Consider the following 16,386-nt stretch of genomic DNA (forward strand, 5'->3'; position numbering starts at 1 on the left):
TGTAAATGGATCGGAGGAAGGTCCGGAGGAACCTGACTGTGGCATTTATATAATTACTGAGAGGTGGACTTCTCTAGTCTAGTTTGGATTTAGAGGAAGTGCGTGAACAAACCCAATTCACACAACATCGGCAGATTCTGCAAATTCATTTCCTTATCTGACTGAAACCACAATGCCAAAGGTCTTAAAACAGTCAGACATGGGCTTGAAGGAGAGAAGTGAATTACTCATCTGGCACCTGAACACATCATTTTCCAAGCGGAGAGGTACATGTGGGGGTGAGGTCACTTCCTCTTACGACTCTTAGACGTGGGAGTGAGACAGAGGAGCATGCACAATGTGTCTGTGTGTGTGTGTGTGTGTGTGTGTGTGTACGTATGTGTTTTGTGTGTGAGTGTGCGTGTGTGTGTAAACTGCAGCTTAGGTTATAATACTGAGTGCTGACAATCTGATTAAATTCAACCATTCACTTGAGGCCACACAAGTATTAAGGAGAGCTGTCTGCATATAAACCTAATTATGGACGATTTACCTTCTATCAAGACGCACAAACACACTCAGACACACCACCTCTCTGTCTGTGTGTGTGTGTGTGTGTGTGTGTGTGTGTGTGTCAGTCTGTCAGTCTCTGAATTTTTTCCAACTCTTGTGGCGTTGGACTACATGCCTGGACACACATACGCTGTAGAAACACACAGACAAAGGAAAAAGCCCTAGGAAGGATCCTAAGATATGGAGATAATTTTAATGACTAAAGCATGCAGCACAAAGACCCCAGGACTAAGTTTAAATGTCTCTACTCATTTACAGCTCACAGACTTACAGCTTCCCAGTACTACAAGCAAACAGCAGTGGAATATTAACCTGTAACTGGTAATAAAGTTAGAATTCATTATAAAATGATTAACTATTTTAAAGGTTTACATATGTATTGGCCCTACACTGGTTAAACTTTAACCTGAAACAATCACCTCAACAATTTGGGTTATTTGTTAAATAACTATAATATGTTTATTAAGGAGATTTCTAAACTTTTCAATGCTTCAGTAAATTTCACAAAAATTACACATCATGAAATATACACAGGCTTTATATAGATCAGGCTTTTGCAAAAAGACTTGTATTTTAATTTTATTTTTTAAAAATAAATTGGAGCAAAGATGTGGCTGGATGCCTGTATGGAAGAGGGGCGGTGTTTTAGGACCCTGAGACTTCCGTAATCTCCACTGTCATGTTAAGACAAGCAGTGAGGAAGAGCCGAAAGCCCCTCACGCAGATGTGGAATTTAGCAGGACACCCACCACACTGCACTTTGTATAGAGAGAAAACATACCCCCATACACACACACACACACACACACACACACACACACACACACACACACACACACACACACACACACACAGCTGAGGCTTCTGTGCAGTGTTGCTGCTGACGTTTTCTGAACAGCGTGCACTGTTAAGTTAAGTGCACTGTTAAGTAAATATTTCTCAGCAATCAAACGATGAAGTCCGACTGTAACACACGCGGCACAAACAGGCTTTGTCTGCTATTGAGGAAGTGGGCACTTCTTACTTCTGATCATGCGGAATCCACCGTTTAATGATCCGACTGTCCGGAACTTGGCCACGAAGTGGAAAAAAAAACAAAACAAAAAAAAACACACCAGGCATTTGCAAACACAGCATGAAGACTGACAAAGCGAGTTTCAATGCACCAGTTAGCACTGATAACCTGCCCTAGAAAGCAGGGACTAAGATAAGGCTCCTATCATATACATGTAGGAGTTCATTAAAGGCCGTACATACATAGTGGTCATAAAAACTGCAGTGTGCTACACGGAGCTGCATTTGCCAGCTTTATCCAACCGTTTTGGAGCCGTAACACAGACTGCTACACAGTTAACACATCCAAGTCCTTTTCCAAGTTCACAACCATGCCAGCCGGTCTTATCTGTGAACACACATTAATTGATTCTCAAATAAAACAACCCTGGGTCGATAACCTTATTGTTGCAGAACATGACAAGTTATCAGTACAGGAGACAAAGCTTAATTTGCCTCCCTGTGGACCTTGTGCAGTTTTTTTGTTTTTTTTAAGACATGAATGGTGTTCCAGAACTTGCATCTTGATTCTGCTTGGTCAGTTTACCTGCCAGAGGAGGATGTACTGTAGGCTCTCAGCCTTTTGAAGTTGAGTTGCTGTAGTTGTTTGTTATCCTTTGCTGACCTTACCATGCTTGGCATACCACTCTAAAATTAGGCATTTAAAAAGCTAAGACTTGATTAAGAAAAAAAAAAAAAAAGAAGAATCTCAGCCTCCCTTGCCACACACACACACACACACACACACACACACACACACACACACACACACACACACAGGAATGGTGCTGTGGGGGTTGTTGGTCTACCCAACAGAACTGAAGCCAGGAGTGAGGTTTCAATCCATGTGCTGATATGGAAGCCTTTTCTGCACGAGTTCCATTGTTTAACGCCCCTCTCTCCTCTCTCTCTCTCTCTCTCCTCTCTCTCTCTCTCTCTCTCTCTCTCTCTCTCTCTCTCCTGAGAGTAGTCCTGTGGGTCTGTCTCTCTCTCTCTCTCTTCCTTTCTCTCTCTCTCTCTCCCTCTCTCTCTCTCTCTCTCTCTCTCTCCCCCCCCCTCTCTCTCTCTCTCTTTCCCCCCCCGAGAGTAGTCCTGTGGGTTTTACCTTCTGATGGAGTGCTGTTATTAAAACACCTGTACATTTTTTTCTTTCCACACCCTGAGCAAGGAGACTTTCACAGCATGAAAGGCCACACATCGTGCCTTTAACCCCTAGCGACGGCACGGTTCCGTGAGGGTGAAGGGGACGCTCGTTAATCTGCTCACAGCATCGCACGCGCATGTTTTTGGTCAAAGGCTTTTCCCAGCAGTCATCACTGGGAATGAGTGAGCAATGGGAATGAGACACTGGGAATGAGACAGCAAATGTAAGCCGTCTAACACCACATTAGCTTTGCATGTACATGCAACACCTTTTAAAATGGCTGTGTAAAACACCGGTTTGGAGGTTATTGAGATGCTAAGAGTAAAAATTCAGTAAAGGTCTTCTATATTCAAAATCAAAATCTAGTTATCATTTCTGAAACATGTTTAAAGGGTTCCTTGTGTAGATATGTACACAAACACGATCTGGGCAGTAGTTTTTGGAGATTCCTATACACAGAGCTCACTAAACACTGGTCATTGGAGAAGGTCACCATAAACTTGAGTCCTGGATGCAACTTTGTTTGTGTCTGCTGTCTGCTTCTGCCGATGGATCCTTCAGTACCGCATGTTTAAACATGGCATGGGGGAGGGAAGATTTTATCCTCACAGTTCATGCACAACCGTGGAATTCGGATTGAACTCCTGGGTAATTCCAACATCGTTTTGTGGTCACAGCAGCAGAGAGCTCTGCCCTGCTCTGGACCCTGGTGGACCCTGGTGCCGTTACCCGCAGTTGGTCAGCATGGAAAAGGCCAGTAACAGTTTGCTATTGACATTCTGCTTATGCGCAGCTCATCTCCGAAATCACTGTAATACGAAGAACGTTCCAAGCGAGAATCAGCAGTTCATTACAACACACTCACTACATGCACGTCAAATTTCTGAGTCATACACACAGACAAGCACCGATCTACAAGCACACCTTCTGGCAGAGTTGTGCTATAACTGCTCAACACAGCCCCAAAATTTTTCTGACAGCTCTCTGATAGGGATTTCCACGCAAAATCGGGTCGCTCACCAATCTAAGCACCGCCCACCAACTACTCATCAATCTACGCACCACCCACTAACTCCCACCGGGCTAAGCACCACCCACTAACTCCCACTAGGCTAAGCACCACCCACTAACTCCCACCGGGCTAAGCACCACCCACTAAGCCCTCAGCAGTGAGCTGCTCCTGCCGCTGATGCTGGTACACGCACTGGTTGCAAAGCAGTCCGGAGAATAGGCTGGAAATGCGAGTGTGTGTGGAGTGTTTGTGCGTGTGTGGCTGAGAAGACTCACCAGGACTCTATTCTCCACCTTGTCTCCTTTGATCTCTAGCTTGACCCTCTTCTTAACCACCAGCTTGGTCTTCCTCCCCACGGCATCCCTAACACTCTCTGCAGCAGGTGGAAAGGAGAAAAAAAAGAGAAAAAAAATGAGCACTCAAGGAGACATAAATAAGTTTTTTCACTGAACCATCAATACAGTCCTGAAAAATGGCTAGTTATCTTAAAAAATAAACTAATCCTTTAAGGAAAACTCATCTGCAGGCCTTACAAATCAGCATCACATCTACTGTCCCTGCTGAGCCAGTGCTACAAAACAAGCACAGCATGCTGTTCTAATTTTAGCAAAAGACTGACATGCAGCGTCCAGCTGCCAGTCCACGACCTCTCCGGATAAACTCCGGAAGAATGAGAACATCAAAACGAAGCAGAAGAACACATCCGCTGCAGGTTTCATCCAAGCTTTCATTTCTATGATGCTGTACTTCCCACCTGCCTGGACAGACACCTGTACCAACACGCTGGCTAGGCTGGAGGCCTGGGATTACGGAGGTTCTCCCTGCACGGCTCAGTGGGGTGTTTGTTCTGCTCATCTTAGGCCAAGAAGGGTCTGGGAATTACCAGACAGCTCCAATCAGGCCTGAAGGAGCCGGCAGAGAGTGGAACAATTCTGCTCCCTTCCAGAGCTGACGTCTGAGAGCCTCTGAGAGGAAACGAAGCTTATCCCGATATCGCAACGCAGGGAGAAGCCTCTCTCCATAATGTAGTCACCTCATCAAGAGCTTCTCCACCCTTCTGCTCCAGAGCCTCTCCACCACTCACCACTCCACCACTCACGGGAAGACACTCACGGGAGAAGCGAGCTCCGTCTGCAGCGATGCCACAGGCCCGATTCTTGAAGCTGTTTCAAGAATGCAGAAGTGGCTTCCCGGTGGGTAACAGTGAGTCTCCACCGAGTGGAGAGAGTTTGAGTGTGTGCGGATGCACCTCCGCAAAACACCGTGTGAAACTTCAGATTAGAAGGCTGGCCAAATGCCTGAGACAGGAGGCCGATTAACCACACACATGCAGCCTGTAACAAGACAGCACACTGGAAAAGTAAGATAAATGGGACTGAACACACTGATAAGAATCCCAACCCCCCCCCCACACACAGATACACATCCCCCCAGGTAAGAGCTCTCAACACATCCACTGTACACCAAGAGAACAATGCCCCTCTCTCCCCAGTTGCGTGTTTGGCAAGTCGAACAATACAGCTACTTTCTCTTCCTCCACACACTGACGACTAATTAGCCATTGTCTTACACTGCCCATGATGGCCCGTTTCTACAGTGCTGGGACCGTGTTTGTCTCCTGCTATTCCACTACAGTCATACACTGGCATTTTGGGATTATTAGATGGGATTGGATTGAAGAATGTGTGGATGGATGCATGACATTATGCTTTGTATGCCATGTGTCCCTCCTCCCGGCATTCTGTTGCCTTCCTGAAAGTGATTGACTGAAGCACAAACACAGATGCAGGCACGAGCATACACAAGTCATGGGCACACAGACGCACTCACACAGACTCGTGCACAGACACAGACACGTGCATGCAAAACATCTCCAGTCTTCCTGGGGTTCTTGGGTTTCTACTGGCGGTCACCCTGGATATTACTGGACATTACAGATACTGAAAGGACAAATGGATCTCAGAAGACGCTTCTCTGCTACTTTTGTTTTGTCTTTTACTAACCACACATTCAGCAAAAGTCACACAGACATGCAAGACACGAACATTTCCATTACGGGAAAAGCTGTCGCGAGTTTGCTAGCAGTTCATAACCGTTTGGAGTCTACACGTGCATACACGCACTCTTCTAGGTCTTTACTAATTACAAGCAATCATGACTGCGTTTGAATTGCAGTGGGCTGCAATTCGTCCTCTTGCTGCTCTCAACAAGCACATTGCAGCGAGTGTCACGGAGTTGTCACGCGAATTGTGCACTGTTTGTTCAAATGAACCTGTCGTCGACGTCATCATCATCATCATCATCTCCAGATTTTTTTTTTTAAAGATTTACAGCCCGGCGACGCACCATAAAAAAGACCGTGCGCAACTGTGCGCTGTATGGATAGAGCTATGAAACAGGCGCATCACTTGCGAAATAAACTGTAACATCATAACCTTGCTCAAACCGTATCAGACCGCAATAGCCCGACACATTAAAAGCTAAGGCTTATAAAAACTATTTTGCTTTTTTTTCATATTCTTATTTTACATGTCTTATATTTTAAAAAATCCTGTCAGAGTGCAAATATCTCCCTCATGTCATATTTTTCTCACTTCTAAGGCTTTCGGCACTGGTGTTCTGCCCCACTACCGTCAGGCAAGCGTTGCACACTACAATGAAATCTATCCACTTCGACAATAAAGCGCGCAGAAACAAAATAAAGCCGAGAAAGCAATATCTGCACGCATTTACATTTAAAATCTAAAATCTAACACATATTAGCAAATGCACGAGAAAAAAACCCCCCACACATTACCATAGGAGCAATTGATCATATAGCTCGTTAATGCTCATTATTGTACATAATCGCTGATCCTAGCCACGGTTGTCGCGCGAAATCCTTACCCAGCAGTTCTTTCGGGACATTGGACGTCTCCTCACTCATTTTGCAGTTGGTGCCGGCGATTATTTCCAAACGAAAAAGGACCCGGGCAAACAAAACGAAAACATTAAACACGGGCCAGCGGGGTGAAACGTGCTCTGCCTGGTATCAGGTGCGGCTTCGGACGCTCGTCTACGCGCTTTGCTCGACCCGCGGCGCAGTCGCTCCGCGCGTGCTCCGGGACATCTCCTGCTCGTCGCCGCCTCGGTAAGGGCAGGACCGGGAGAATCGCGCATCGAGACCCACACCGGCAGCGAAATCAAAAAATCCACTCGCTCGAAAGCTTGCGTGGAGCCGTCCGCTCCACCCGCGAGAACGCGCTGCCGGAAGACACACACACATACACACAGACACACACGCGCCCTTCTACCACACGGACAGAACGGTTCGCCCCTCCTCTCGCTACGTCCGCTAAACTACAAATCACGGCGCTCGAACGGGCTGGGAAAGATGAAATATCGGTAACGGTGAAAGGTCGCCATCTACTGGTAGTAGTAAGCTGTAGCGCAGAAGCACCCAACTCAAAGACTAAGAAATACCTTGTTTCACCTACTCTTGCATGATACTGTTGGGAAAGACGGTATAATAGCTATTGACCACTAGAGGGAAATACAGGCTCTAATTTCATACTTGCACGGTAAGCTGGTCCCATTTCAGTCTCTGGACAGGTCGCAGAAGGCACTATTCTGCACAGACTGTCCAGAAAATGTATTTCTAATGTATTGACATATATTACAATGTAATTAAATGCATTATATGAAGTTTGGTTGCCAGTAACTCTGTATAAACCTGTATAAACCATGCTTAGTATTTTATTTCGAGCATTGTGTGGGGAGTTTTTAGTTGCGAAGCGCTCCATGCTCCTGACTTGTAACTTACTCATTCACTCACTCACGTTTAACATGCTATTAGCACTTAAATAGCTTTGAAGCCTTGCATCAATTCGTTTTTATTTAAACACGAATTGATTATTTCCGCTACCTTTATTGACCACTAAAGGCAGGATAAAGTCAAATTTCACTGTTACGCTTATGACGATCGCGGGTTCAGTAAGTAGCTGACATCATGACGAGTCAGATTTTAACATTCACACCCTCGAAGGCATAAGTTGCAAGACGATGTTCCATCCATTTTACTTAGTCATGTAAGGGTGAGCAGTGATCTCTAAGCTGGTCGCACAGGACGAACCAATGCTTGTGAAGAGCCAGTGCATGTGACTAATCAGCGCGTGGGACAAATTAGCGCAAAGTGGTGAACTAGTGCATGTAACAAGCCAGCACGAGGGAAGTACCTGTGTCTGGAACACGGCTGAGGCCAAAGTGGGCGGATTTGTCTTAAATGTTAATGCCACTCATAGATTGAACAACTTCAGTCCTGGATTCCTGTTTAAGAGTTGTGGAAAAACCCACAAATTCTATTGAAGCTCCTAGTCATTTCCTCTCAAATTTATGACATGAGTTAGTGGTATTGGGTTATGCAAAATATACAAGCAACATGCAGACATATTTCCAGGAAACTGAGTGGAGACCTTTTGCCTTACATGAAAAATAGAACAGTTTCTTTCTATTTATCATTCGCGAGACACGCATCCAGTTATAATCCAGAAGAGGGATTCTATACCTAGGTGGTCGAAACACTTAATGGAGGAAGATTCATTACCTTTTGATCTCCATCATTACATACCTGAAAAATGCCCTTTTATTATATAGCTTTTTAATTAATAGCATAGATGGATGGAACAATAATTGCTTCATCTTGAAAAAGGTATAATTTAACATCTGTGTTAAATATCTTTTCACTCAACGCAGATTTGCACCTTACTGCTCATTTTATGTCTCTGACTGGCAACAGCTCTCTCTCTCTCTCTCTCTCTCTCTCTCTCTCTCTCTCTCTCTCTCTGTTTGTTTTTCGCATTGCCAATGTGAGGTATCGGTTTTCTCCAGTTGTCCTGGCTCCAAAGGCGCTACTCTGCTTTCGGGAGAGCGAATGAGAACACAGGGCTCACTGTTCTAAGTTTCGCTGGAGTGAGATATCCGCTAATGGATAGCCAGCACATCAGCCTCGCTGTCACAGGGACACCGAGCAGCACATCCAGTCTCCACATACCACAGTGTGCTCACAGCTGCTGGGAAGAGGATCCAAAGTTTCCAGGCGTCGTGAAACAGAAAACGAACGTCTGCACGGTGCTGGACAGCATGAGGTGAATCACATTGTCTGAGAGGTCAGTGGCGAGTGTCTGCTTGTGCGTGTGATGAAAACGCAGCTATTCCTGAGAGAGGCTTGCTTGGCATGAGCTCCTTTGGCCTACGGCCCGCTGACCCCATTGGCCCGTGCCCGCATCTTCCTGGGGAAATTCCCCCCACAAAGGTCTTTCACTTGTCCCCCAGTCTTGCTTTTGAGCAAACAGGTCTCAGACCGAAATGCCTGTGAAGAAAAAAGTTTATTTTCCCAATCAACAATAAAAAAATAACTAGGTTTGGTGAGGACATGGAGTTCCCCCCGCTGAAACAGACGGCGGTGCTAGTGGCTTTTGAAGCATCAACTGAAAGCTAAATAATGGAATGAGGGAGAGAAATAGAGCAAGAAAGACAAACAGACAAAGGGAGAGACAGACATAAAGACGCTGCATTTTTAAACAGAAATGATTCAGGACAGCATCATGAAATGACAATGCTGCTACCTCCCTGTAAATCCCTCTTAGATGCAAAAGTGAACCTTTTCCACTAATATGATTCCGTTTATGGTCGGTATGCCCTTCTGGAATGACTTCTGTATATGTGTTACATGGATAGTTAGCATCAACCAAGGTATAGCAGTGGTGGCTCAGTGGTTAAGGTACTTGACTAGTAATCTGAAGGTAATCTCACTACTGCCAAGTTGCCGCTGTTGGACCCCTGAACAAGATCCTTAAACCTCAATTGCTCAAGCAGTATTCAATCTTAATTGTAAGTCACATTGGATGAAAGTGTCAGCTAAATGCTGTAAATGTAGCCAGCATCAATGTTTAACACTCATTGTTCACTAAACATATTCTTAGAGGCTGGGACCCTCTCTCTCTCTCTCTCTCTCTCTCTCTCTCTCTCTTTCACTTTCCCAAACTCTCACCCACATACATACGCATGTGGTGTAATCAATTAAACCTAAGGGCAGTTTAAAAGTTAATTTCCATGTGTAATTCACCATTAGTGACTTAGTGAAGCTATTCATTATTTCAGCTACATCTGTGTCTATTCAGAAATGTAATTATTAATTAGCAGACCTACTGCAGCTGTTCTCTGTAAACATTCTGGTTTTCTAAAAGGTCATTTGTACTAAATATTTTGCTACAATTTGACATCAACAGTCTTATGAAAGACATTGTGCAAACAGTCACCCTGTTGTTTTCTTGTGACTTTCCTTTTTGGGAAAAACCCAGCACTATGTTTCAGTAATTGTGTAGATATTAGTTCATCCTATACAGCAGAGAATATTGCAGTTCTACCTAACTGCTTATGCAAACAGAGTTGCAATGTAAATCCCCAGTGTTTCTCTAGAACACTCAATCAACTTTGCCCCCTGTAACAGCCCGAGTGCCGTAGGGCGAGTGGCAGGACGCACAGACTCCTTTGACGCGGACAGACATTTATTAACACAGAACGAAAACAATGATGGCACTCACACATGACATAAACGGTGAACATCTACATACATATAACTAGTGTGAACAAAGACAACCATTTACAAAGACAAACATATCAAAGACCCACAGCAGTGCACTCCACGACACAGGTTTATATACACACAGACAAAACACTAACCCTGTGCAGGTTTGGTCACAAATAAACAGAGATCCTCCCACTGCACGTGGCGGGCCAACCAGGCGAGCGTTCCGTGACAGAACCCCCTCCCAAAGAGCGTGGCTCTCGATGCGTCCGTCCAATGAACGCGAACCTCTGGACGCCGTGTACACGTAAACACAGACACAGCACGGCAGTGCCCGGCGCCCACCCGGTACCAGGTGGGCCAGGTGCCGCCAGCAAGGGAGACCTCGCGGCGAGAGGGAGAAAGGCAGCTTACTTGCCTCTCTCAGGGTAGTACACTCTCAACGACGTTGCGCCTACAAAAACACAAGACACAAACACAGACACACAATAGCGCCCACACACAAACATATAAGCCGCTGTGACATGTACACGGCGCCCGGAGGTTCACATTCATTGGACGGACGCGTCGGGGGCCACGCCCCTTGGGAGGGGGTTCTGTCACAGAACGCTCGCCTCCTGCGAATCACGGCGTTTGAGCCGCCACGTGACTTGGGAGGATCTTTGTTTGTGGCCACGCTTACACACACCTGCACCATGTCTTGTCTGTGTTTTTAAAGCCGTGTCAGTGTGTGCAGTGCGTTGTACATTGTCAATGTAGCGTGTGAATTGTAGCTCTATGTATCAGTCTATGTTTGTGTAATATGGTGTTAAATTTTAGAAGTGTTTAGTGTGCTTGTATTCATTGTGTTTATACGTGAGTGCCAATGTTTTATGTTAATAAATGTTTGTCCACGTCGCTGGAGTCTGAGAGTCCGAGAGGCACTCGGGCCGCCACGCGTTACACCCCCAAAATTAAAGCACCTAAAAGGATTAGATTCCTCATCGTATACTTACCAGAAGCAACACAATTTTGAGAGGCGTGATACAATTATGTTTTTCTTATTAACAGTCACCTCGTAGCTCTTTAAAGCAAAGCCTGTTACTGATCTGTAATGTCTAAAATGTGCCATGCTGGAATTTCCAATTACTCTGTTGACTCTCCCATGTGAGAGAATGTGGGGGAAAATGTTCTAGAGTATGTCAATCTGTGAGTGAAAGGCAAAGTGAAGCACGATGCAAATTGGTCAAAAGGAAATGACGTATAAAACATAAACCTTCTCTCTCACTCACAGACGAGTGACTAGCCAATGAGCACATTCACACGTCAGCACAAGAAGTGTACAGGCTGTGATCCATCAGTGTCGGGGCTGTGATCTAGTAGTGGGGGGTTGTGATTGAGTAGTTGAGGACTGTTGCATTGTTTGACACCAGAGTGATACTGTAACATCAGCTAGCTAATCAGGACTCTTGAATGTAACCACTTGTCACGATCAGTCCTTTCCATTTTCCGTGTTCTGTGTTTTCGCTGTCTTGTGTTTAGCACTGTTCCATAGTTTCGTTTTGTCCTCACCTTGTTTGATTGCTTACACCTGTCCCTCATTTCTAGTTTTGTGAAGTTCATGTATTTAAACCCTGTTGTGTAGCTTGGTCGTGGCTGTTCATTTGAGTGATTTGTGGATCATTTAATTTTTTAATGTGTTTAGTTCATTGATGGTTGTATGTATTTTTGAATCATTGTGTTTGTTCTCCTAGCCTTAGCCCCGAGTTTTCCCTAGTCTTTTGTTATAGCCTGATTTCCGTTTGCTTTTGTGTATTCGTTTTGTTTACTCATGTATCCCCGTTCTCTCCGTGTTGGCTCTATGACCCTGGACTACAACCACTCTGATTTTGGATTTGCCCTGAATAAATCTCACTCTTCTCAGCACATGCATCCACCTCCTTACTGCTCAATGTTACACCATCAAGGAAAACAAACCAGGATGGTTCAGTTCTAACTGCAGTAAGAATATAGGTAAATATTTTACAGGATGTGTTAAAAAAATAAAAATGTCGTTGTTTAGAGCCTTCAGACATAACTCTGCATGGGGCCCCAGAAATGCAAACTCTATCCCTGCCACTAGTGTGGGTTTTCACCACACTGGTTCAAACATTTTGGCAAGCTCTCCTTTCCCATTTAAACTGGATGCTTTAGGAAAAGGTATCTTCCCTGGAGAGAAGACATAATTCCAGTATTTCCTGTGAGATGCCCTGGACAGAGCCAGGGTGATGTAGATACATCACAGACACAAAGATGTCAGATAGGATCAAGAGCTGAATCATCATGAGTACTGTATCAAAGAGCATAGAAGCTTTCCTGCCAGGATGAATTGCTATGGACTGGGAAACAATGGTCTTGGGATAAATTTAGGTCAACACTTGAGCAATATGATTTAGTCCAGATGCACAAAAGTTAGTATAGATGCAAAAGAAAAACACTTCACAGTATGTAGCTTGTTATATTTATTTCAGGAATGTAAAAAAAAAATAAAATAAGTTCTGTGATTTTGTGCTAAATATACTAATTCCACAGCCAGATCTTGGTTCCCATCACAGGCAACATTTGGTGAGCAGATGGGCAATTCTTCTTGTTCTACAGTGAACTTCTCAATCAAGAAATCAATCAGGACCGATATATAAAGTGCGTTCTTATTAAAGACACGAAAGGCTACAGTTTGCTGTGTGCTTTACACTGATCTGATATTGTTTAGTTAACTTATTCGGTTTTCTTGGTATGTACTCAGGATAGAAAATAAATAGCTATACGAAAAACACATTCAAGATCAGCTACAACTTGGCTGGTTGGATAACAAAGGATAAACTATCGATAAATTATGTTAAAGAAACTACAACTTAATAAAAACCTAAACTGGCTTTTTAAATTAAATATCTTTACAGAACCTGTAAGCCTTTTCAAACTGCGTTAAAATTCTATCGATCTTTCCCTTGGCGCCGCGGAGGCCCGATATACGAAGAATCTCCGGTAATTTTGCCAACTGATGTTTGTGCGCTGTTACAATCCAACTCTTAACATCGAGAAGCAGCGTAAATCTCTGGAGACGGTCCGGCCGCCCGTCATGGTTGAGCAATTGGACGAATCTACTCAGTTTTCTCATCTTCAGTTTTGCATGGGAGAAGAATCCCTGCAGGACGTCCCTGAGCAAGGCTTCACGCTCTGGATGGATTAAAGAAGAAAGAGGTCAAGAAAGCTGGTCATTTGGCAAACGGTAATAATGAACAAGTATGAAAACATACTTCCATCCTTAAGATCTGTACATGCTGTACAAACATTGTCGTGCCAACTTTTCCCTCTGAGAAGAACCGGAAGCTGACCGCAGTCCGTGTGGTTCACGCACCGCGCGCACGAAGAGACCACTGCCGAAAATGTTCCTCGCGGACATCTCTCGCATTCCGTGTTCCTGTGTACGGTACCTGTGTGCACATTTTACCGACGTTATACCAGAATGCCGAGAATAAACACGCTGTTATACAATGAAAAGCCGTTGTTTCTTTTCTCTTCTACAAATACCTATCTGCTTGGCGCCGAAACCAGAAGGACACTGGGTGTGCTTTACGCAGAAGTCATGAAGCCTGTAATAACCTTCTTTACACTCACACACTATGTTCCTTGTAGGTGAACATTGCTCTTTAACAATCTGGTTTCTATTACAGATATTTGTGCAGTACAGACATTTTGGCAAGTAATTCCAAAACTGCGTGAAGTGGTTCGTTGGACATGACAAGCAAACTGTGTCTTTCGTGGCAGTGCAGAACGCGTGCATGTACGTTCCCGGCGGGCAGAGACTACAGGTAAGCGTGACACTCATAACCGCGTCCACGTGCGCGTAGGTCGGAATCACCGTTTGCGTTGTACCGCTGTGCGTCAGGAACAGCACCACAGCCAGAGACAACTGTAAAGCAAGATCAAAGCACAAGTAGCAGTTATTTAATTATTTCGATACCAGCCTGATACTTCATTACAAACAGTAAATTGTTTCTTTAGAAATGATGACTTCAATTGGCCGACGTTTCTGCGGAGGTCTGTGCTTACCATGTTGCTTTGTCGAGCCCTTGGAGACAAAAAGATCAAGGGCTTCGTTTACTTTTATTTTCATCCATCTAGGTGGGTGGTTACAATCGTGGGTAGCATTGAGGCGGCTTATTTCAAACTGTCTTCAGGAATAAACAGACGAAACAGAAGTACCTTCAGAAGCACTGCTTTGCCCGTTTTTATCTGCCAATTTAATTATTTACCCTTTAGTTTAAAAATAATAAACAGATTAGTAACTTAGCGCATATTATCGACGCCTATTAAAATCCGTTTATTCATGTATTATCAAACACTGTATATACTCAGTACCGAGAGAAAATCTCATCTGACTGTGATAATATTTGTTAGATAGAAAAACACAAATTTGCAAGACCTTGTACTATTGGTTTGTGAAACTATTTGTGGGGGTCTGGAGGAACTGGATTGATGCCCTGCCGGTGACAACCTAGTTATATTATTATACACATTATATTTTATTAATGAACTTGCACAGAAAATTAAATAATGACTCGTTGCCCATTAAGTTACATGATATGTTAAGTGAATAATTCATCTTCGCTTAATGCCATTCAAAATAATTCAATTCAAATGTTGAAAGCAACATTTACACCAAGATGATTCACGCGATGGAAGTTATTTTTCTTATTCTCCCAATTCAAAAAAGGCTCTTACGCGTGAATACAGTCACACCAGTCATATTACATCAGCATTGAGTTATTTGATTAAATTTGATAGGCAACTTGTGTAATTAGCATATTTAATGCGAATTCAAAAGGCACAGTTAGGTTAACCGTGTCTGTACAACAATCTTGATAATCAAGTCCTCAAGAACAGTTTTCCCGTTGTTCTATCTGCTGTGCTTTAAAAAAGAAGCCAATAATTCTGGATGGCTCTGGACATGCATGTGTGCACAGGTCTTTGCCACAAGTTACTTAGTTTAGGCGATTTAGTTTATGATTTGTGTAACTGTATTATTTATTAAAAATCAATATTGTTTATTTGTTTTGTATGTTAATCTATTTTGCAGGATATTTTGAATCGTTCAAGACTTTGATTCAGGAACTGCAAGGAGAACCTGTCACGTTGTGGCCCCGCCCCCTCCTCAAACGCCTTGGTGTGTGTGTTCGTGTGTGTTGCCACGCCCTCTCGTGTCGTCCACCTGTTCCGTGTTATGTGTAATCGTCTTGGGTGTGTATGTCTCGTGTGTCGGTGTTTGAGCTTTGTTGTATGTTTTGCATGTTCACAAAACTAAAAATGTGTTTCATCGTGCCTCGTCCCCGCATCCTGCTAATCCTCACAGCGTCATAGAACCGAGCACGTGTAGCTGCACTGTAAACACGATCCTTTTCACTGCGTTTAATTTTCACTTCCTACACACCTCAAACAAAACTATAATTTAGACATCTCTTTCACACGCACACACGTACACATCGTTTTATCTAAAGGTCACGTGCTCTTACTAATGTTATCTGAACAATAAAAGGATTGCCATCATGTTGAGGATGTACCACTAGAATCACTTCCTTGGAGGTGGTTACTGTAAACGGTCATCTCTGTCACAGTAACATTAGAGGAAATCAAATCTGAAAGGTCATGGTTCCAGAGACATGCAATGGAAAATGTTATGGGTGTAAACGATATCTCTAAGCTGCTCTTTCATGAGAACCAGATTTCCCAAAAAAAAGGTCTTAAGCAAGAACTATCCAAAAATACATTTTAAAAAAGTTTTAAAAACCTTTGATGGGTAATAAAGGTCCGGTCCTGCCAGCACCGGCTGTTTCATTAAGAGCTACCAGTGTGTTTGGAAAAGCCGCCTCATCTGAAGCAGGGCTCAGTCTTTTGATCCTCTCACAATGGTTCCAATACGCAGGAGTATGTCAGTCGTGTGGAGACCAATGGAAGAACAACCATCTGGAGGGAGCTGGACAGATATTCATTCACCTGAATGAGTTACACAGAGGGAGAAAACAAAAGACCAAAGAGCTATCATCA

At 43.9% G+C, this 16,386-nt stretch overlaps 2 protein-coding genes across 7 annotated transcripts in view; both read right to left on the reverse strand.

The window, feature by feature from the left end:
• Positions 1 to 7,065, reverse strand: part of LOC113587061 (F-actin-uncapping protein LRRC16A) — a 72,307-nt gene extending 65,242 nt beyond the window's left edge. For all 6 annotated transcript variants that reach the window (XM_027025561.3, XM_027025562.3, XM_027025560.3 and 3 more), the window contains exons 1-2: positions 6,648 to 7,065; positions 4,037 to 4,134 (exon numbers count right to left, since the gene is read on the reverse strand). In XM_027025561.3, coding sequence (XP_026881362.2) covers positions 4,037 to 4,134; positions 6,648 to 6,687 — 138 coding nt within the window. In that variant the 5' untranslated portion in view covers positions 6,688 to 7,065. The remainder of the gene's footprint in view (positions 1 to 4,036; positions 4,135 to 6,647) is intronic.
• Positions 7,066 to 12,801: 5,736 nt separating this feature from the next.
• On the reverse strand, positions 12,802 to 14,481 carry LOC113587069 (tumor necrosis factor receptor superfamily member 11B-like). Its single transcript, XM_027025571.3, has 4 exons — positions 14,395 to 14,481; positions 13,873 to 14,254; positions 13,599 to 13,775; positions 12,802 to 13,518 (listed from the first exon to the last, which is right to left on the reverse strand). Exons 1-4 carry the CDS (start codon positions 14,395 to 14,397, stop codon positions 13,226 to 13,228), a joined length of 855 nt encoding a protein of 284 aa, XP_026881372.2. The 5' UTR covers positions 14,398 to 14,481; the 3' UTR covers positions 12,802 to 13,225.
• Positions 14,482 to 16,386: the final 1,905 nt, after the last annotated feature.

Source organism: Electrophorus electricus, chromosome 14 (genome assembly GCF_041902795.1).
Source record: "Electrophorus electricus isolate QZ-2024a chromosome 14, ASM4190279v1, whole genome shotgun sequence".
NCBI lineage: Eukaryota > Metazoa > Chordata > Actinopteri > Gymnotiformes > Gymnotidae > Electrophorus > Electrophorus electricus.

Coding starts and splice junctions, on each gene's coding strand:
- LOC113587069 (XM_027025571.3), bottom strand. Junction 13,776..13,872: donor TTTCGGCGCCAAGCAGATAG/GTATTTGTAGAA, acceptor ATGTGCACACAG/GTACCGTACACAGGAACACG. Junction 13,519..13,598: donor TACAGATCTTAAGGATGGAA/GTATGTTTTCAT, acceptor TAATCCATCCAG/AGCGTGAAGCCTTGCTCAGG.